The sequence below is a fragment of the Phodopus roborovskii genome, unplaced genomic scaffold (assembly GCF_943737965.1).
Source record: "Phodopus roborovskii unplaced genomic scaffold, PHOROB, whole genome shotgun sequence".
NCBI classification, from domain to species: Eukaryota; Metazoa; Chordata; class Mammalia; order Rodentia; family Cricetidae; genus Phodopus; species Phodopus roborovskii.
This window is the reverse complement of record NW_026126558.1, coordinates 21547468-21570912: the sequence shown is the minus strand read 5'-3', so window position 1 is coordinate 21570912 and position 23445 is coordinate 21547468. Positions and strand designations below refer to the sequence as shown.

At 34.5% G+C, this 23445-nt stretch overlaps 1 protein-coding gene across 10 annotated transcripts in view; it reads left to right on the top strand.

Moving 5' to 3' along the window:
• Positions 1-23445, top strand: part of Nfat5 (nuclear factor of activated T cells 5) — a 71641-nt gene that overhangs the window by 23194 nt on the left and 25002 nt on the right. For 4 of the 10 annotated variants that reach the window (XM_051201446.1, XM_051201445.1, XM_051201444.1 and 1 more), the window contains 3 exons: positions 1981-2106; positions 15829-16387; positions 21180-21372. In XM_051201446.1, coding sequence (XP_051057403.1) covers positions 1981-2106; positions 15829-16387; positions 21180-21372 — 878 coding nt within the window. Of the gene's footprint in view, positions 1-1980; positions 2107-15318; positions 15381-15828; positions 16388-21179; positions 21373-23445 lie in introns of those variants that run through there. The other 6 variants (XM_051201452.1, XM_051201449.1, XM_051201447.1 and 3 more) reach the window with 5 other exon arrangements.

Sequence of the window (23445 nt, the reverse complement as noted above, 5' to 3'; positions counted from 1 at the left end):
AAACACAATTTCTCCTTCCCTTTTACTGTTTATGCCTTAGGGTAGGATTTTTATTTTGAGCTTGATGTACACTGTGTTGAAAGTTCTTCGACCCCTTCATAGCCAATACTGAAGAATAATGGACTGAATTGGCCCAGAAATAATCAGTAACATAAATGGATCAGTTAGAATTTGTAAAACAGGACCAAGCAAACAAACCAGCCAGCTCATTTTGACACTGTTGTACCTAGAGACGTTAATTTGAGTATCTAAAAATGCTGGTTTCATTCCTTCTCCTTTCCCGATCAGTCTGGGCCCTTAGTCTTCTGAATCTGCTCTCCATTCTGGTTATTTTTTCTTGTGTCCTTGTACTGTTCATCTGTCTGGGTGGACCTTTTGTCCTACCTTGATAAAAACCTTAAGCAGGTAAGGAGAAACGCTTTGTGTTCTTAGCTTTGGTGTCCTTATGTTTTTGGCAACAGTGAAGCAGACACAGGCAGGCCAGTTCAGTGGCATTTGGCGCCCTCTAGTGTTACAGTTGCTGTGCAGACTTCTGTTTGGATCCTTGGCCTTCAAAGTGTAAGCCACAGTGCTTTTTTAGGCCCACGAAGTTAGAAAGCCTTAGTCTTTGGCAGAAGCTGAGTTCTGGGTATGTCTAGATACGGAGATTCCCTACCCCTAGATAGCTGTCAGTTTTACAACTCCAGACTCTGGGTATCTGAGACCCTCAGTTCCAAAGGCTTGACAAGTTTCTGGAACTCTTCCCATAACTACAGCCTGTGATGTCTCTTTTGGGTATTATAGCCTTCTATCCTTCAGCCTTTGCTCTTGCTCTTTGCTTTCTCTGTCTTGTTCTAACCTGGCCATCTTTGGTAACACTTCAGATCCCTCTTCTTTTTTTTTTTTTTCCCTGCTACCAAACAGCCAGCTTCTTGCCACTTTTTTCAGTTTGGCCTACAAGCTGCCATTCCTGCTTTTTTATTGACTCTTGTGTTAGCAACTCAATCCTCATTACTCAAAGCAGCAAGAAAGGACTCCTAAAGAGAAATCTTGTATTGGACTTTAGTGTCGCAATACTGGGGCATGTATCGCAGGGTGGTCTCCCACCTAAGTCACCACGTGAACCAAAACAGCCTGTTCCTATAGCCAGAGAAGGGATCAGAATGTTTGCATTAATTTTTCATTATCACACACACACACACACACACACACACACACACATTCCTCTTAAACCTCTGTCATTGCAAATTAGAAATATTCAAGTTATTGATGCAATGACCATATCCTCCCTATATCCTTGAGTGTGGTTGGTAAAAAGTTAATCTGTTTTTTGCAGTTGACATTTCATCATGTATATAGGAACTTTTTTTGATTTTTTTTCAGGACAGGGTTTCTCTGTGTAGCCTGGCTGTCTTGGAACTCGCTCTGTAGACCAGGCTGGCCTTGATCTCACAGATCTGCCTGCTTCTGTTGGTATTAAAGGTGTGTGCTACCACTGCAGGGCTCAAAAACACTTTGAGGAATAGTTATTGTTTTATTTTTGTTCCTATATTGCCCATAGTTTGGAACTAACTTTATGAGTTAGGATGGCCTTAAACCTGTGATCCTGCCTTGGCTGCTCCTGTTAGGATTGTAGGTGGATTTCACCTTGCCTTTCCATTTAAATTTATGTGTTTGTGTCTATATACTTTTATAAGTTTTTGGATTATGATCTTAGTTTTAGCTAGTTTTAAAAATAGGTATTTTTCTGGAGACTATCTTGAACAAATAAAGAATCAAAGTAAAAATCAATCTGTAGAACCAGTGGAAAATTCATTCTTCAGTTTTTAATAAGGTTATATACTAAATGAACAAATACTTGGTAGTTACTGTTCATAGCCTTCACGATACAGTTGCTTTTGTGAATATATAATTTTCAAAAGAGAAGATATTTTTTTCATGTTCATGTAATTAGGTTACTGACTGACATTCCTTCAAATCTTTTTTTTTTCCTCCCTACAGAATCTGTCTATGATCTTCTCCCAAAGGAGTTACAGTTACCTCCACCTAGAGAAACTCCTGTAGCATCAATGAGTCAGACAAGTGGTGGTGAGGCAGGCTCGCCTCCTCCAGCTGTAGTTGCTGCTGGTATGCATTTCATTTTACTTCATTAACGACAACTAGAATAGTATCTGGCCAACATGAACAGTACAGGCAAAGTTCATATGAAAAAGAGTATGATTTGAGGGTTTGTTTTAGAAAGGTTTAAAGACTATACCCTTTAAATTGAAAGGATTTCAGTAGGTTTTTTTTTTTTTGAAAATACATATAAATCTTAAATTTGGTTCATGTGTAAGTGCTATCCCTTGAAATGGATCTTGTCTTCAAATATGGAATCCAGTTGAAAATGACTTTGTTGAGTGCAAATGAAAAGGTTAAATATCAGGCAATGGCTAGAAAATTATATTTGACCTTTTATTTAACAAATATTTTTAAGGACTTGCCCAAAGGGAAAAATGTTATATGATGTGAAATAGGACTCAAGTTCTTAAGTCTTTTTTTCTGTTTATAGGGATGCAACTATAATGTTTTTCCTACACTTAAATATACATGTAGCCTGATACTTATTTTAAATTCATGGAAAATAATGGCAAAATTGAATATGATCTTTATGTAAATACATTCTCCTATACCAGTGAAAAGCATTAAAAATGTTTGAAATTTGTCAGTTTTATTTTTACTCAGCTCTCAAATCATACACTGTAATTACAATTAAATTGGTTCAGACTTTTACTTTGAATTAGGATAAAAGATGACAGATATACTAATAGGAAAAAAGCTTTGATTAGTAACAAACTCGTATGAATGATTTCCATATTAGCTTGCCCAACTATAGTACTTTAAAAAGTTGGGATTATAGGTTGCTAGATATTTTTTTGCTTTAGAACAATGTCTACTTTTCTGAGGTTTTATTGTCCTATAGAGATTTCTTGCCTTGTGATACTTGTCATCTTTTAAAATGGTATTTAAAGTCCATCAAAACATTTACAAGGAAAAATACAAAGGGAAGGCTGTAGTTCAAATGACAGTATTGGTACTGTGTTCTAGTAGCAGGTGTTTAATTTCTTATACTTATTAACCTATGTACCATTAGCCTTGTGTACCAACCTTTCTCAAACTAAACAGTGCAGTATGAAGCCTTCTTGGTTGAGGGCAGGAAAACTTTAAACATGATGAAGAAACATTGGCCCCCCTCACTGTTCATGTGTGGCCAGACATTTTCTAACAGTTTCTGTGGATTTAATTGTGAATTAGTGAGCTTTTTAGTGATCAATTTGATAAGATGGTCTGGTTCACCTTATATCTACCAGATTCTAAAGTGGCTCTGAATTTTTTCTTTTAAATTTGGAGCTTTAAATATAGTTTTTAAAGATTGAATCTTAAAGTAGTATTTTAAAGAAGTATTGTTTCACTTTAAATCCACATGTAGAAATTGACTAACTGATTTCTTTTGTGTCTTGAAATTGTTTTTATAAGGACATGTTGAATCTGCATAGAACTACAAGTCTGTTTCTTCTGTGCTTTTGAACATCTGTTTACAGTAGATCCAGTTCCTTTTAAAAGCTGAAAAAAGGTAGCTATGTTTAGAAAAAAGAATAATACTTCCTTCAAAATAGTACTACATGTTTCAGAATTTCTTACATATAATTTTTAAATCCCCTGATTTGGGGTCACTAATGAAAAGTTTAACCCTTCCTGTATAGTTTAGATATTCTTTCCAGGTAAATTAGATTGAAAGCTATGAGTTGGAACATGAAAGACTAAAGGAAATATTCTAAAGCTATCTTTCTATATATGTATACACATACATATATGTGTTTATATTTGTGGACCTGGGGATTAAACTCAAGGCCTCATTCATGATAGGCAGGTGCTCTACCACCAAGACACATCTCCACTGCAATAAATTTTTATTTTCTTGAGATTATTGGCATTATAAAAATGGTAAAGAGAATAAAAAGGTAACTTTGAAAGTTTTCGTCTCATAGAAAGTTTCTGTATTCTAAATCCAAGTAATTAATAATCTTTTAATTTGCATACCTACTTTATTAGTAACCAACCTAGTTTATTCTTCTGATGTCTTATTAATAGAAAAGACTCCCTTATTTCATACTGGTACGGATAAGAGTAATTGTAGGAACATCAATGTGTATTGTATGTGACATCATTGAAGTCACAATTTTTTTTTAGATTGATAGCTTTGGTGATATAACTATCAAAGAGAAAAACTGGGAATATATTATTACCAAGTTACTCAATGTTTTTCTTTTCAAAAGCTTGATAGCTAGGGAAATGCACATTAATTTTAAACATCTGATTTTTTTTTTTTAAAAACAAATCTGTAGCATTTGCTGTTTACATGTGAAATGCATAAAAATGATGACTGTTGATATAGTTAATTCTTCAGAGTTTTGAAGGAGCTGGATTGGCTGCTATCAGGTATGAGGGCCTGGTGGGAACAGACTTCTAGTTCTGCCATAAAGGTTTGTGTTTCACAAATTTTAAATCAGTTTAAAATTTAAAAAAATTTAGAGATCGGGGATGTGTGTGTTCATAATATTCTTTATTAATTATTAAAAATGTGTTTCTCAGATTCACCAATATAGCTTTTTTTTTCTCTCTCTTTCTGCCTCACATATTCCTGAGGGCATAAATAAATGTGATGCTGCTGATCCACAATCCAGAATCCTGGGTGAAAGAATGTTTCTCAGCCCCTTTTAAATTGTTAGGATTGTGGTATGTGTACCATTACTCCTTTACATACTCCTGTTAGTACTATCTTTTTGTTCTGTGAGACCCAGGGTTAGGAAGGAGGAGGATGGAGGCAGGAGACCCAGTTCCTCTCCTATATGAAAACAAGGTCAGAACCTTTCATTAGTTTGAAATTTGTTCACCTGCCTGTTTTTAAGAATTCTTTTGGGAAAGTAGTTAAGAATTTGAGGTAAATGATAGATTCAGAAATAAAACTTAAGGCAGTGTTGTAGGTTCCATAAGTATTATGCCAGAGGCTTTTAAAAAAGTCAATAAATTAATAATATTAGCAAAATAAGGAGTTGGCCAAGAGAGAAAAATTATAGCAATCAAGTATTATTTTTACTTATACATTTAGAGTTTTTTAAAACTGAGATTTGTTTATAATAGTAAATCTTTCATGGAAATGAGTATTGACCTTTATTGTCTCAATTTAAGAGACCAGGTTGTATACCTGTAATACCAGCATTTGAGAAGTGGAGGGGGGGGGAAGATCAGTAATTCAAGGTCTTCCTCTGCTACATAGTGAATTTGAAGCTAGCCTGAGCTACACGAGATCCTGCCCACCCTCCCAACCTCTGATCACAAAATAAAAAAGTCAAATTAATTTGTCTATTTTCATTTGGGGATATTTGATGGGCATTATTTTTCTGTCTTCAAACTCTGGGGTTCCCCCTGCCTTTGCCTCTTAGGTGCTGGGACTATAGGTATGTGCTACTACACCCCGTGAGCAATTTATTGTTCAGCTCAAGAATTTGAGTTAAAAATCTTTCAGAAGTCCATACCTACCTATAAGGGTGGCTGCTAGTTTGAGGCCAGCCTGGGTTACTTAGGGTGACTCTGCCTCAAAATAAATAAATAAATAAATAAATAAATAAATAAATAAGCAAACAAACGCCAAAATAACATCAAAAAGCTACCAAAGAATTGATACAATTATATGTTTTATAATTCAATGAAAGAAATTAATAATTAGGGTAAAATTCATCGTTTTCATAAAGTTGATACTTTAAATAATTATTTTAGTATTTATTTTGCATGGATGTGGACAGGATCTCAAATTCCCTTTATAGACAAGCCTAGCCTGGAACTCTAGATCCTCCTGTACCTGCCTGTACCTTGCAAATCTAGAGTTACAAGTTTGTCATTTTTAAAAGCAGTATAGCTTCAGTACACTAACCCACAAGGCAGCTTTCAAAACATGTATGGGTAGCTACAGTCATAAAGCATGTACAATAGAATCTCTGTTGAGGCCTAGGGAGAAAGTAAAAGTACTTGAAGATCTTAGTTCAGATTTGCACACTCGATGTAAAACCTTGTTGATTGGTATATTTCTGTAATCCTGGCTCTGGAGTGGGGTGTGTGTGTGCAAAGTCAGGTAGATCTCTCAATGGCTCAATAGCGAGCCAGTCTAGTCAAAAACAAATATAAAGCAAACCAACAATAAAGCACATATAAAAGAGAGTAAAGTTAGTGGAGAAGTAATTGAGGAAGATTATCCTGATGTCAATTGCTAGTCTCCATACACTTCCACATGAGTGAATGCACTCTTCACCACACACACACACACACACACACACACACACACACACAAAATACATCATGCATACACAGTCTCTGTTGAATATTTCCATTATTAAATCAGTGTAGAGTTTTGATTTTTGGTTTGTTTATTTTGTTTTGGTCATTTTTGTTTGTTTTACCACATTTACTTAATTTATTGAGAAATCTACTTTCTGTGGTGTGCATGTGAAGGTTTGAGGACAACTTTTCGGAGTCTGCTCTTTCATTTTGTGTGGCCCAGGATCAAACTCAGACTCTTAGGCTTGGCAGCAAGTTCCTTAACCTGCCCAAGCCATCTGATGGCCCAATGTTTTTATTTTATTTTTATTTATTTGTTTGTTTATTTGAGAGAAGTTCTCAGTGAGCTATGTAGCAGAGGATGATCTCAAATTTCTGACTCTCTTGACCCATCACGTCCTGGAATTACAGACATACGTCAGCATACCTGGATTCAGGGTAAATTTTTATTATAGTTTTTTTGTTGTTGTTTATTTATTTAGAAGAAAATGAGCCAAGGTGGGTTTTGTTTTTGTTTTTGGTTGTTGTTTTTGTTCATTTTCATATTTGAAATTCTCTTTGACATTCTTGACCTATGAAATTATTAAGCCCTGTACAGCTCTAATCATCCATTTTCTGGGATTTTTCTCCTGATCAGTTTTGCAGAGGTCTACTTACTCCCCAAGTTGACATCAGCTTTATTAGGTTTATATGGTTCTCAGCATAGAGGGCCTTCACCAATCTTACCTGCACAGGCTTATCACAGTTGTATGGTAGCACACAAAGTTAGGCTTTGGCATTTGCTTAGGCTTTAAAAGCTTTGTGAATTCTTGTGGATGAGGAAAATCTTCAGCACCTCTGATTAAACAGTGTTAACATCCAGCAACACTGCCTTCCTTAGCCATGATGATGAATTGCTTATGAAGCAGAGTTTTGATTGCAAATGAGCCTCTACTTCCATTGCCTTGGCAGTGTTGTAGAAAGGGTCAGAGTAAATTTTTAATGCTGTAATTTAAGTTTGTAACTTTTTAAAATGTCTATTAATACAAACTTTTAGATAGTTCTTTGAATTCTATGCAAAGAATCTTATTAGATAGTTCTTTGAATTCTGTGCTATGGCAAATTAATGGATTTCAAGTACCTAACAAATATGTTCTACATTGAAGCAACCTGTTGAGTGAGTCCTATTTATACTAGAGGAAAGGACACTAGAAAATTAAGGTCTGTGACCAGAGAACAGCTATGCTTTAAGTAAATTTAGATTTATTAATCATCTAAATTAAAACCATAGGAATTTGGGGTAGGGTGGTGGTTGTGCATATCTTTCCAGCTCTGTGGGAAGGGTGGATGCCTGAGTTTGAGGCCAGCCTGGAGTTCCAGGACAGCTAAGGCTATACAGAGAAATCCTGTCTCAAACAAAACTTAGTAAGTTGTTTAGCTAGGCATCATGACATAAACCTGTAATCCCAGTACTCTTGAGATAGAGAAAGGAAAATCTCAAATTCAAGGCCAGTTTACAAATATAAGACTCTGTTAAACAACACAAGACCTGACATGTGATCATTTGGACCATCCATGCACATGGATTTGAGGCCAGTATTCAGTACTAAAAAAGAAAAGAAGAAAAAAAGCCCAAAACAGCAAAAAGTCATAATAAGAAGGTAAAGAAAACATGTTAGAAATGTGCTGGACAATTTGTATATCATTGCTTGTAATTATATCTCAATCTTTCTAGTTATAAGTACCTTTATTGATAAAGTTGTTTTACTCCTTGGTGTACACTAGGACAGGGCTTGAACTTTTTTTCACTCATTCAAGAAAGTGTTTTGCAGGGCCTCAGGTACTACATACAAGCATACACGCACACACTAAGTGCAAACATTTACTAATAACAAATCATAAATTCATTTTAAGGCTTTGGGTGTAGTTCAGTAGAGTGCTTAGTTAGTATACACAAGAACCCTGGGTGTAATCCCCTACACTCCATAAACTGGGCATAGTGCCATACGCCTGTAATCCCACAGTTCTGGAGGTGGAGGCCAAGGGATTAGAAGTTCAAAGTCACTGCACACAATGAGTTTGAGGCCATCCTGGGCTACAATAAAACAAATAATCCCCTCCCCCCCCTTTAAAAATATAACGATTTTGGAGAGTTGACTAAGCACTTAAAAAAATCCTTTAAACTATGTTTTATTCATAGAACCAGCAAACTCTGTTTCAGCATTATATTTTGAGATGGGGTTCTTAGGCTAGCCTTGAACTCATAGAGATCTACCTGCCTTTGTCTCCTGAACTCTGGCATTAAAGGTATTTACCACTACATCCACTTTTGTTTGTTTGTTGAGACCCTATCATGCTATCAGGCTGGCCTAGAACCCACTATGTAGTCCAGGCTGGCATTAACTTGTAGCAATTTTCTTGCCTCAGCTCTGAAATGCTGGGATTATAGATGTGGGCCACCCTAACCACTTGGTAGCTTTTTTAGAGCGCATGTGAGGAAATATGTGGCCATTGGTATGAAAAAGAAATTAAAGGTAATTGGTATTTTGTTGTTGTTTTGAGGTAGGATCTTTGTTATAGTTGTTTTGTTTTGTTTTGTGACAGGGTTTCTCTTTGTAACACCCCTAACTGCTGTGGAGCAAGCTCTGTAGATCAGGCTGGCCTTGAACTCACAGAGATCCTCCTGCTTCTGCCTGCTGAGTGCTGGGATTAAATGAGTGCACCCTAAGTGCTTTGTTCAGAATATGTCTCCTTCTGCTTCTTAAGAATGTTTAAAGACACAGCCTAAACTTTTAAAACAACAATTAAAAACAAGCACGTAAAAGAGAGCATTCTGGTTTATGGATTAGATTGCATTTATAAACAGGAAAATAAATTGGTGAATATGAGTTAACCAAAGTTTTGGGTAAAATTTTTTTCTTTACATGCATTTATCTGATGTTAATAATTACCATTTTTGAAGTTTACCTTAAAACATTGTAGCATGTAAATTTATTTTGGGTGGGAAAATACATGTGGGAAATGAAACTGTTTTAAACATGTAAATTGATTGATCAATCCTCAATTTTTTTTTTTTTTTGGTAAAGTAATCTGGATTGCTTATTTTATATGCTGGGATGCTAGTTGTTTTTCTATTAATACACTTAACTTGCATTCTAGCTTCGCCATTCAGAGACAGGCATCGTGTGGTGGGTTGTGTGACAGTGTCTGTCAATAGTGAAGACAAATAGTACCAGAGACACTTAACCCATCCAATCTCACCCAGGGTATAGGTCGGTCTCATTTTCAGACTTCTTCATAAGTCTCATTTTCTTTCATTCTTTCTTCCTTTTTTTTTTTTAAATAGTGTATTGATAACTGATTGAAACTAAATTTGTAAAGTTTTAAACTTTACATTAATATTAAGAAGAAAAGTTAAAAATGAAGGTTGGCATGTAAGGTGTTGAAAAAGCAGGTTTGCAGCCACTTTGTGTCTTCCATGTTTCAATTTATTGGCAACACAAATGTTCTTGAATTTTTTCTCCGAGTGTCTTTCTTTGATCTGAAAATATGTCCTTATATATGGTGACTTTTATGAGACAAGATGTTTACTAGTAAGACAAATATTGCTCCTTACCAAGAATAACTAAGTTACAATGGCATATTATAAATTAGAAAGTGTGTACCTAGTGCCTGTGTTGGTTTTTAGGAATATTTTTGAGTAGGCAGTAGTTGCCTCCTTCTCTGTTCCACTATTGGTTCACATAGTACGCTATAGAAGTTCATGGCCTTTGTAGTGACTTTTAGAAAATTCAACTAATTGCACAGATAATTGAAAATGTGCAAATACATGTGTGTATTTAATTGCTAGGATAAGATCTGAATTCAGGGTCTTAGTTAAATATCGTTTGTGGAATCAGTGAAACATGTTTAGTTGTTTTGAGGACCTTAAATAATAGTTCTGATTTCAGAGCTCTCTATAAGTATTTTTAGATCAGATAAAATATATAATGTCATTTTAAGCTCTAAAATGCTATGGTTGTTAAGTAACTTGCAATTGATATGACCTATCTAGAACTGAGTTCTTCATTTTAAAGTGTAGTTTAAACAAGGGATATAAGATACACATAGCTTTCTGTATGTAATAAAACTTAAAACCCAGTTTTTATTTTTCTTAACAAATTAGATATTTGTATATTCTGGCATACTTACCTGACAATCTTTTTATCCCAGGTACTTTGAACATTCATGATGGGCTTTAGTAATGTGTCAATTCTCTTTGTAATGGGAATTGAAACCAGGGCCTCATGAGTGGTAGGCATTGCTCTGCAACTGAGTTGCACTCTTAACTCCCTCCATCAATTAAAAGAAGCCACATAGTGCTAGTGAGTTGGTTTAGTGAGTAGAGACACTTGCTACCATACCTGACAACTTGAGTTGGATTCCTGGAACTCAAATGGTATACAGAGGGAACTGATTCACACAATTTGTCATCTGACCTCTACATGTGTGTAATGACATGTGAGCATACACATACAAAATAAGTAAATAGATATAACAGCGAATTTTAACTTTAAAAAGAAGCCATATATACAGTTCAAGTTCATCATTGTGGGTGACATTTAATTTGCAAAGAATAGAACTATAGGACATTAGAGACATGATGTTGATGTTTTCCTTCTCTCCCTCTTTTTTTAGTATTTATTTATCTATTTATTTATGAGACAGAGTAATTCTCCATACCTGTGGCTATTTTTGAACTCACAGAAATTTACCTGTCTCTATAATTCCTTTCATTTTTAAAATTTAAAATTAATATATCCTTGTGAGGTTATAAATTTTCACTAGTAAATTGTAGACTAATCAGTCAGTTTTTCTCTTGGTTTGTTATATTTTCTGTGGTCACAGAAAGTCTTGTGAAAAAGTAATTAGCTTATATAAATTAAGCCAAGTTCAAAAATAGTTATTTCACAAGAGAAAATAAAGAAGTATTCACATGCTACTTAGATGAGTAAATAAGTTTAGGAGAAACTTCCATGTTTATAAAAGATTGGTAAGAGACTCAAGGAACAAATAAAAATTGTGTAATTAATCATGGAAATACATTATAACTATTCACATGGTGGCTCAGAAGTCTATAACTCTAGCCTTATGAGACTCACTGCCCTCTTCTGACCTCCGTGGGCACTGCAAGCACATGGTACAATGACATTCATACAGGCAGAACACCTGTACACAAACCTGACACTTAAAAATATAAATCTTTTTAAAAAAGAATAAGAGCATTTATTAAAACATTTTTTATTTGAGGGTTTCTTTATTTTTATTTTATTATTATTATTTGGTTTGTTTGTTTTTTCGAGGCAGGGTTTCTCTTTATAATAGCTTTGGCTGTCCTGGAACTTGCTTTGTAGATCATGTTGGCCTAAAGCTCGCAGAGATCCACCTGCCTATACTTCCTGAGTGCTGGGATTAAAGGCATGTGCAACCAAGGTCAGGCTGGTTTCTTTATTTTTAATATGCAGCAGTTTAACAGACTGAACATTCCTGACAGGTAAAAAATAGGGGTTTGTACTGAAAACAGGGAAATAGTTGCAATATTTTGCTCTCGGGAACTTATAAATAAATAAAAATGAGTGTACAAGGTCAGGATGGAAGTGCATACCTGCAGTTTCAGCACTCAATAGAATGCATCGAGAAGAGTGCTGTGAATACAAGGTCAACCTGGGCTATGTAGCAAGACCCTGCCTCAAAAAAAGCAAAACTGCTGAGCGTAGCAACACATTCCTTTAATCCCAGCACTGAAGAGGCATCAGCAGGCAGGTCTCTTAGGTCCAGGCCAGCCAGAGATACAGAGTAAGACTCTGTGTCAAACAAACCACACCCCCATGCAAAAACAAGATGGAAAAAATATGTATATATAAACAGGACTTTATTATTACTTCACAAACCACACCCCCATGCAAAAACAAGATGGAAAAATATGTATATATAAACAGGACTTTATTATCACTTCAGTTCTATAGAATGTCAGTTTTTTTGAGTGTGTGTGTGTGTGTGTGTATACATATACATATACATATACATATACATATACATATACATATACATATACATATATATATATATATATATATTTACCTTAAAGGTCTTTAGAGGTAACCAGTATATTTATAGTAGTCTCAGAAAACTTTTGTATTACTTTTCTGGGATGCTTGAAATTGATAGGTTAGTGTTTAGAAATCTAAAATGTCCTTGTTACCATTGTTTTTATCTTTACATTTTAATGAAATAATATTAAGATTTTTTTGTGGTAAATTTATGGTTAATATGTAAATAAGTAATTGCCTTACATATATTTTTTAGTGAAGGACAAGTAATTATCTCGAAACTCTCTGTAATTTACCTGTATCAGGTACTGCTCTGTAATACTATACAATCTAAGCATTTTACATCTTAAATACTAAATCCTTTTTAAATGTCCAACCCAACTTCTTTGCCATTTTAACTTAATAGTTCAGTATTGATCTGACTGCTTATAATTGAACTTCCCATGATCCCCTCTTTGAGTTTAATTAATTTTCTAATACAGCAACTCAGAGAACTCAGGAAACACATTTACTAATTCATTATAAAGAATATTTTAAAGCACAGAAATGTAGCCAGGCGTTGGTGGCGCATGCCTTTAATCCCAGCACTCGGGAGGCAGAGGCAGGCAGATCTCTGTGAGTTTGAGACCAGCCTGGTCTATAAGAGCTAGTTCTAGGACAGCCTTCAAAGCCACAGAGAAACCCTGTCTCAAAAAACCAATCCCCCCCCCCGAAAAAAAGCACAGAAATGAGTAGATGAATGAGGTTATACATAGGACAAGATCTTGAAGCTTCAGTCTCCAGTGCAAGTTTGTCTGTGCCTCTTTCTTGGGACATGATTCGTTATTGTTCACTTTCCTGGATACCTGAATTTTTATATAGAGAAAAAAATTGAAGAAGAAAAATTTTGACTGTTATTACCCTAATGTCCAGGTCCTCTGTTCCATGAAGTGGGATGATGGGGCACTAACCCTTTGAGGACATAGTTTATTTTTGTGGCAACCAGCCCTTCCTTTCATGTTGTGATATTTAGTAACTTCCTCCAAATTACCTTATTAATACAGTATCATGTGGTTGAAAGAGATTCTGCCCCCTCCCAAATACCAAGCAAATAAAGCCCATCTTTCATCTTAAACATTCTGAAGTGGAAGGCCAAATATTTAACCACAGATACTACTCAATTTAGGAAATTGCTAGGAGCTATAAGCCAGGAACCCTGGAGCAAAACAAAACAAAACATATCAGAGTATCACAACTGTATAATTTGCTGTTGACTTCATTATGGCTTTGCACATACACTTTTCCTTTATCCTTGGCAGGGATCCCTGAGATGCTAGTATTCTGCATTCTTGTGTGCATGGTAGTTAGAAAGGAGGGGTGAAGTGCTTTAGAAATAACAAATCCACAGCATTCATGCTGCATGTTTTATATGATCCACTGCAAATAGTGCATACTGTCTCTGAAAATCAAGAATATAGACATACACAAGCACAAATTTTAGTTTCATTATAGCCAATAGTTGGAACAGATGGAGGAACATTAGGTGTATCTTTCCTATTTTGTCCAAAACAAACAGTACTTTCCAAAGGAAAAAAAAGGAAAAGAACTATATTTAAACCCAAAGTGGCTACAAATCAGCTCCTAAACTGTCATTGACATTAGCATCTAGAATTTGTAGTTTTTACTGATCTTTAAGAATATTTATTTACTAAGAAAACATTGCATTAATGCATGAAAAAATTGATAAATTTTTCTTTAAATTGGAATGCAGTTTTAAAGTGACTGAATTTTCTAATTTCAGCTACTGCATTTGACAAGGATAGAAACTAAAAAGTGGAACTGGTATCATCTACTCCTTCAGGTTCTTTGACTTATAGTAGTTGGGAGGAAAATTTTGAGAGTGGCATTACATAGATATATTTCAGATGGCTAACATGACTGTGCTCTTTAACCCCTTACAACAATGAAAAATTTGGAGTGTTTTTGATACATGCTTTCAATTGGGTTCAGCTAATTTACTAGCACAGCCTTCTTTTTTTTTTAATCTAAATTGACTTTCTACATTTTAGCTCTATAATTTAGCTCTATAATGGCATGTCACATTTAAATTTTTATTGTGCAGTTTTAAAACTGGCATAAATGGTTATAGACACAAATTAAATTTAAACACATTACCAATTATTATGTATACAATTATACCATACACAATAAAATAGTTTTGTGAAATTACAGGTAACCTCCAGCCTACGCATTGTTAATGTGGCTGAGTTTATGCCTTTAAAGACCAGAGTAGCAGTGTTTCCAGCGCTGTTGCTACTTGCTGCACAGTCTGTTTTGCAGAGATTTCTTAAATTCTCTTTTTTTGGCTATGCATACTTGGTAAATGATTTAAGATATTTTTATAGGAATTCTGGTATTCTAGAAATTTTCATGGTTAATTTTTTTTGCTAGGCTTTAGATTTAGGAAATAAGATTTAATTTACTTTTCACGACCATACACAATTAGCAGGCCTTTTTGAAAGAGAGCTAATGGGCAAGGGGCAAATTTTTGAGCACATGAGACTTTGTAGTCCTAATAGCCACCTTTTTCTGCTTTTTGTTTATTCTTAAATGATGTTTTTTGTTGCTGCTGTTGTTGTTGTTTTAGTTACTCATGGTTTTGATGTGCTGTTTCCAACTTGAGATTCTTAGTGGCCAACCTGTTTATCTTCTACAACCAAGCATGTTCCCGTTAAAAACCTTTCTCACCTTTATTCTCATGGATTTTACAATCAGTTATAGTGATGGTGCCAGTTCCATTTTGCCTCCAGTTCAGTTGATTATCTTTTTTCCCCCCCTCTATTTATTTTTCATTTTATAATTGGTATCTGGAATAATCAGCAGCTCTTTTCTCATTTATTTTCTCATATTTTTATTCCAGGATTTGCCTCTGAAGCAGGGAGTGTCTGCATTAAAAATGACCTGTAGTTCTCTGCTTCATAGGTTAGAAACTTATTTTAATATTTTGTGGCTAAGCACAGTCCCACTTTTCAAATTCTATAATGAATTATTTAATTGGCATTGAATGTGGACCACAAACATATTTCATATTGGGGTTTTCTGTATTATTTTAAATGATTAAAATTCAACAGACCGTTCAGCTGAGGCAATAAAAGCTTTATTCTTGCTTTACAGCTTAAAACACTAAATTAGATTTTTAAAAAAAATTATCAATTATAACAGAAGTAAAAATGCTATTTGGGCATTTTTTAAAAATTGTATTTCTTAGGCTTTGTATTGCTTAAAGCATTTATATTCTAAAACTTAACCAAATTCCAATTATTCATTTTGGGGAAAGCAATCAGTTCACAAATCACATTTTCATTGGGACTGCTAGCCAGCATAGGTGAAAACATGTATAGTGTATTTACTCTTGGATTGTACACTGCAGATGCTTCTTCAGCTCCCTCCTCTTCCTCCATGGGCGGTGCTTGCAGCTCCTTTACCACCTCTTCCAGCCCTACCATTTATTCTACCTCAGTCACCGACAGCAAGGCTATGCAAGTGGAGAGCTGCTCCTCAGCCGTGGGGGTAAGTAACAGAGGGGTAAGTGAAAAGCAGTTAACCGGTAACACAGTTCAGCAGCATCCATCAACCCCGAAGAGGCACACAGTTTTGTACATCTCACCACCACCTGAGGACTTGCTGGATAACAGTCGGATGTCCTGCCAGGATGAGGGGTGTGGATTGGAGTCTGAGCAGAGCTGCAGTATGTGGATGGAGGATTCCCCCTCCAACTTCAGTAACATGAGCACCAGTTCCTACAATGATAACACTGAGGTACCTCGTAAATCACGAAAACGAAATCCAAAGCAGAGGCCGGGGGTCAAACGACGAGATTGTGAAGAATCTAATATGGATATATTTGATGCCGACAGTGCCAAAGCACCTCACTATGTGCTTTCTCAGCTTACCACGGACAACAAAGGCAACTCAAAAGCTGGAAATGGGTTGGTATCCACATTTTTTAAAGTTCTATCACCATTATGCAAAAACAAAACAGTAAATCATTCCCAATTTTTTTTAATTCTCAGTTCAAATTTGCATATAAAGCAAAAAGTGCTAATTTTATCCTTGAAGTAAATGATATTTTTAACATAAAATAATCAACTTTTACTAGAAAAATAATTTTAAAATAGCAGTAGATTATAACAAAGGGATTTTACAGGTATGTTTAGGTGTAGTAGGAAAGATAATCTGTTTTGAAATAACTTTTAAACTTCAAATGGATTTATATTTTAAAAGGATTTAAAAAAATATCTTTACTGCAGAAATAAGTAACAGTATGATGATGCTAGGTAAAACACTTAAATGCTTTCCAGAATCTAATTTGTTCTTTTTAGCAGTTTCTTTCATATGGTTCATTCCATTATATTTTTCAAGGAATTTTGTGTTTTATTTTTGTTTTTCATCTTTACTTGATGAAAACAAGAAAAAAACAAAGATGACTTAATTCTCATGTAGGTTTCTCTGTTTGAAACTTTTTCCCACTTTGATACATAGTTCTAGTTCAGGACTTTTTATTAAAAAAAAAAAAGAAAACAAAACACTTTTTCCCCCTTCTCTGATTCTGTTTTTTACTTGAAGGATGATGAAACAGGATCATGGTACATATTTGAGCTTCCTCTTTTATCTGTGCCATTGGTGTATGCCAAATATATTTCAATGGTTATATTACAGACTATTCCAAGCTATAATACAGATTAACATGATTTACTTTAGGATTCCTTTAGTATTTTAATTGTAACATTTAGTTGTTATACTGTTGAAAGAGAATTTTCTACAGTATATTCAGTAAAATATGACTCACTAGATTTTGAGAATTAGTTTTTAAGAGGCAAATACGATTCTTTAGGTGACCCATGACCACTTGAAGTTCCCACTTATCAAAAAAAAAAGAAAGAAAAAAAAATGTCTGAAAGCTTAAATTGGTATACTCCATGATTATATCTTTGATCTGTTATATTAAAAATCCAACTCAGTATTATATTTGTCATAATAAATATTAAATGTGTCTGCAAGTAATTCCCTATGTACATTTTAAAATTAGTAGCTGCCATTTTAAGTCTATATGTACTCACATGTTTGAAAACCCATAATGAAACTCATTTCCTTTTATTCTGACCTGAAAATTAATTTGAAAAAATTAGCCTACCCTTTTCCTTTATACTTTTACTTAAAAATCCTTTAGAATGATATAGTTAAATAATTTAAATACAGATTCAAAAAGTATAGGTCAGGCAATTCCAAAAGAAACAAGATTCATGGCCTTTCCTTATATGCTACAGTTAAATAGTTCCAGAACTTGGAAAGGGATTATTTATTCAACTGTAAAATGTAGGTTAAGTCTCTGAAAGGTGATGAATACCCCAAGTCATGTAAGGAAATGTGACTGATAGTTCAGATCTGAAAGGTTTGTGGATGTCAGTAAATATGTGTGCTCTTATTTGGGCTGCTCTTTATAAAGTTTCAGAGAAAGATATTTTCCTATTTATACTGCAAGTTATTAATTAAAGTTTCCAGTTAAGAACAGGAAAGTTTTGATTTAGGGATAGTCAGAGTCAAACAGTGATTTACTGTTGCTGATTGAAGAGATTTCTTGACCCACATCTTTTCTGCTTCTGCTTTTGTATGATAGATATATCTTAGAAATGCTTTGAGGTTACCAGGGAAAGTATAATGACATTGGTCAAGACAAAACTTTCATGAAATAATTCATGAAGCAGAAACTCCATCAAGCAGCAGAAGAAATGCCCATCTTCTTAGGTAATGGAAAATTATTTGACAATAGTATATGGAAATGATGAAGTTGAAAATTTGAATTTATAAGAAATTTATTGAGGAAAGGATGAAACCAAATGTAAAATACATGGACAATCATTCTTAATCCATAGTTCTAGTTAATTGCCTATTTTTTTCTGATGATGAGAAAGATGTTAGAAACACAAAATTTTGAAATGTTTTGAGAGATAAGTAATTTAGTCTTCAATATGAGGTGAGACAATTTGAAGTTTATATAATGCTAAATATTTATTAAATGAACTTTCAAGTGTGTTGCATATAGCAGTTCATTTATCTTTATGATTCCAGAAGAGCTTATTAAGGAAACTTTTTTTTTTCTGACTATATCATTCTTAAATTCTTCAGCTAATGGCCTGATAATCAGCAGCCCTGTTTCTTCTAAAGTTCTAGAAGTTCAGATATGTTATCATGTGAATATGAAAAGTCATTAGACCTTTTTGTAGTGAAATTACTTTTATGGCACAAAAGAACCTCAGTGTCATTCTAAGATGTCTAAGTAGAATGTGCCACATCATAATTGCCTATGGTCGTTGTCCTTTAGATGTCAAACTCCAGTAATGGAGTCCCTTCCCAACATGAGGAAAGTCCTGGCTTCGATGCCTAGCCCTGCGAAAATCAATCAATTTCCGTGTAATGAATTGCTGCTTGCTTCATTTTTCTAAAGCTGTTTTACCTTAATAATTTATAAATTAAATTACTACTTTTCTAAGAATTGGTTAATATTTTACACATCTGTAGATGTAAAATACATGCTTTCCATTTAAATCTAGAGAATAAAGAGAATTTTAGAATATAGTTTTAGGGCCAAACATGGTTGGTGGTAAATTATGTAAGCCCAGCATATGGGAGACTAGGGCAGTGGGCTTGTGAGAGGGGGACCAACCTGGCCTGTACTAAGTTCCAGACCAGTTTGGGCTGTGTGGTAAGAGTACTCTCCAAAAAAAAAAAAGAAGAAGAAAGAAAAAAAAAAAAAAAAAAAAAAAAAAAAAAAAAAAAGAAAGCAGAAACATTTCCAGTATTTAATTCCTTGTGATCTTTTTAATATGTGTGTATGTAAATATATGTATTTGTAAATATATAAGCATATATAAAACTTATTCAACAAATATTCATTCCAAAGAAGATACTTGTTTTTTACAGAAATCATTTCCATTTACTTTCAGAATACTAGCTTGACTAATAAATATAAAAAGCATACCTGACAAAATTAATTGTCATATCGTTCACATCTTAGTACTTCAGTCTAAAATTTTTCATTTTTATTCATATGAACTATAGATATTTGAAAAATACAAGTAGGTAAATAATCCATAATCTAGTCACTCATGTAAACTGCTGTTATCATTATGCTATAATTTTTCTTGTGTATATGTATGTAGGGAGATATTTTTACTTAGTTTCAATATACCTTTTATCTCCCTTTGGTAATAAGATGAATACAAATAGATTGTTATTGAATCTCCTGTTTAAGAAATTGTACACTCTTCAAACATTTGAATTGACTTAGAATGTTAAAACAAAACAAAACAAAACAAAAACCCCACAACAATAACCTTTCTTGTCACATTGTTCCTGGTACTTTTGTTCATAGATTCATTCCTCTAGGGCCTTTAAAGTGACTTACACATACAGGTAATCTTTGACATAATTGTGTCAGACTTAGTAAATGGCATTTCTTGTACAATTATGGTCTGGTCTTGTGAATCTTACTATTATAAAAAGCTCCTTTTCCTCTTTGCTTTCCTTGTCCATTTCTTTTTCCTGTTTGCCTTTAGCAAACATCTCATGTGAACTTGCCCGGTCAGTAGTACTGATTTCTTTATCAGTGTTATTCTTTCCTCCATACTTTTACCCCTTTCCTAGGGAGTCATTTTTATTGAGTGACTGCCTTCTTTTCCTTTGTTCTTAATGATTGAGGCAACAGCTTGGATGGGTAAATTTTAGGGCCAGTTTTAAAGCTGTTCTGTTTTTAAAATCATAATATTCTTCAGGGGATCCAGTTACTAGGTTGTGAGTAAAAAAGCACGATAGGCTCTGACTTTTCAAGAACATACATGGATGATTTTAAATCTATTTCATTAGATATTTGCCTTACATTAACTACTTTATAGAAGTCCTATTCACAGTTTTGGAAATTATAAACAAATAAATGATTAAAACAGTCTTAGAGTCAGGCATGTGCTGAGGTAGGTGGAACAGCAGGAGGATCCAAACTATAAGGCCATTCTCAGCTATACAGCAGCTTGAGGACAGCATGGGTGTTTGAGACCCTGTCTCAAAAAAAAAAAAAAAAAAAGGAAACAAAAATTATCTTTGCTATAGAGTTCAAACTATAAGATTTTTATTGAGCTTTTAATAAAAAAAATCACTTTTTATTTAAAGTAAACCTCACTCCCCAATAAAAACTGAATCGCTGACTTTTTTTATTATAAACTTCTCATTTTGATTTACTGAGAAAGATTCAAAAGGATATACTGATATACCTCCATTGTTGAATCTTTTAGGCCTTTTTGCACTGGTTTAGTAGTTGTTGCCATTCCCTTTTTTTTTCTTTTTCTTTGCAAGTCTGATTAAAAAAGGTAATCATGGTCTTTTAGCTTTGTATAATCTCACATGTGGTTTTTATGTTTTATTTTGACTGAGTTTCATTGTGAAAACTTGATAAATTATTGCATTGCTTTTCTTTTACCACCCAATTATTTTTTTCTGTTCCCTACCCAGCTTTCTTTTTCATGGCGTATAGTTATTATGTGGTTCAAAATATTTTAAAGACACTTCGGTTATATGGGATGTTTCTTCCTTTAGGCTGTATTCTATTTTATCAATAATCTAAGGAATTATTTTCAGTGTTATTGCCTTTCTGTTTCTTCCTTTATCTAAGTAGCTTTTGTAGAAAACTGTTTTTGATATTTTCTTCCATGTTGTGCTTTGGTTTCTCAGAACATTGGACACCCAAAAGGGAAATGGAGTAAAGAAGAGCCCTATGTTATGTGGACAGTATCCAGTTAAAAGTGAGGGGAAGGAGCTGAAGATAGTTGTACAGCCTGAAACCCAACATCGAGCTCGGTACCTTACAGAGGGCAGCCGAGGCTCAGTAAAAGATAGAACGCAGCAAGGCTTTCCGACGGTGAAGGTACTCATTTTATTTAGTAATGTGTAAAGACTGACCATGAAATGGCTTTGTGGGTAAAAGTTTATTCCCAGAACCCAAAGAGAACTGGCTCTACTACACACCTACACTGTGAAACACAAGCCTATACACATGCTCCCTACACATAACCATCAATAAATGTAAAAATAATACTTATGTATGTGACGAAGTTCCTTCAATTTTACTATTTTAACCTCAGAAAAAGCTTCTTGGAATAGAAGGATAGAATTATTAGCTCAGTATAATAGAAAACAAATGTCTAATTGGGCCATAAGCCAAATAGTAATTAGATAGTATTTGAATTGTTGTTTGTTTAGCTGGTTGGTTTTGTTTTTTTTGAGATACATTTCACTATAACCCAGGCTAGCCAGGAACTCAATTATGTATAGTCCATGCCAGCCTTGAATTCATGGCAAGTCTCTTGCCTCAGTCTCCTGAATGCTCGAATTATAGGTATGAGCCAGTATGCCTGGTTAAATTTTAGTTAGAAAGATGAGAGTGTGTTGTGAGAAGAAAAAATAATCTGTAGCTCATCAGTTATCTTCCTCCTTTGTTTGTTAGTGATAGTAGATTCACCCAAAATGTTTTAAGAAGAATTTTTTTAAAAGATTAATTTATTTATTATGTATACAGTGTTCTATGTGCATGTATGCCTGCATGCCAGAAGAGGGCACCAGATCTCATTACAGATGGTTGTGAGCCACGATGTGGTTGCTGGGAATTGAACTCAGGACCTCTGGAAGAGCAGCCAGTGCTCTTAACCTCTGAGTCATCTCTCCAGCCCTGTTTTAAGAAGAATTTTAAAGTGAATGCAAAGAAACATAGTAGAAATTACTAAGAACTTAGCCAGGCATGGTTGTACATGCTTTTTTCCTTCCTTCCTTCCTTCCTTCCTTCCTTCCTTCCTTCCTTCCTTCCTCTCTTCCTCTCTTCCTCCCTCCCTCCCTCCTTTTCTCCTATAGTATCAAGTGTTCTGTCCACATGTACAAATGTAGGCTACAAGAGGGCATCAGATCATATTATAGATAGCTGTGAGTCACCATGTGGATGCTGGAAATTGAACTCCGCAGCTAAGCAGCCAGTGCTCTTAATTGTAGGGCTTTCTTTTCTTTCTTTCTTTCTTTTTTTTTTTAACAACTCTTTCCCACTTTGGGGCCCACCACCCAGCTCCCACATAAATACATGGAGACTTATTCTTACTTATGAATCCCAGCCTTAGTTTGTCTTGTTTCTAGCCAGCTTTTCTTAAATTATCCAGTCTACCTTTTGCCTCTGAGCTTCTACCTTTCTCTATTCTATATACCTCTCTTTTCTTACCCTGTTGTTGGCTAGGTGGGTGGCTTGTCTCTGGTTTCCTACTTTCCTTTTTGTTCCTCCCTCCTCTCTTCTATTTTATGTATTCTCCCTGCCTGGCAGCTCCACCTATCCCTCAACTGCCTAGTGATTGGCCATTCTGCTCTTTAGTAGATCAATCAGGTGTTTTTAGGCAGGCATAGTAACACAGGTTCACAGAGTTAAATGCAACATAAAAGAATGCAACACGTTTGCATCATTAAAGAAATATTCCACAACATAAACAAATGTAACACATCTTAAACTAATATTCTACAACACTTAACCTCTGAGCCATCTTTCCAGACTCTAGTAGCTCATGGCTTAAATTCCAGCATTTGAGAGGAAGAGGCAGACAGATCTCCATGAATTGGAGGCCAGCATGGTCTCCATAGAGAGCTCCAGGACATCCAGAACTACCTGTTTCAAAAACAATAGAACATGGAAATGAACTGAGTTTACACTCGAAAAACAAACAAACAAAAAAACCAAAACCAAAAACCAAAAATCTTAATGTGTCCTCTGCTAAATTATTACATAATTCATCTGTAAAAGGAGATCAGAATGGATAATTATTTCTTTAATTATTTGGCTGATTACAGAGATGCTAATATAATGGGATAGAAAGATAGACATTTTTGTAATTTTTTTTCTTGGCATTCTTTATCAACAGCTTCAGTGTTTTAACTGTATAGCACAGTGATGTTCTATCTATGAATTATC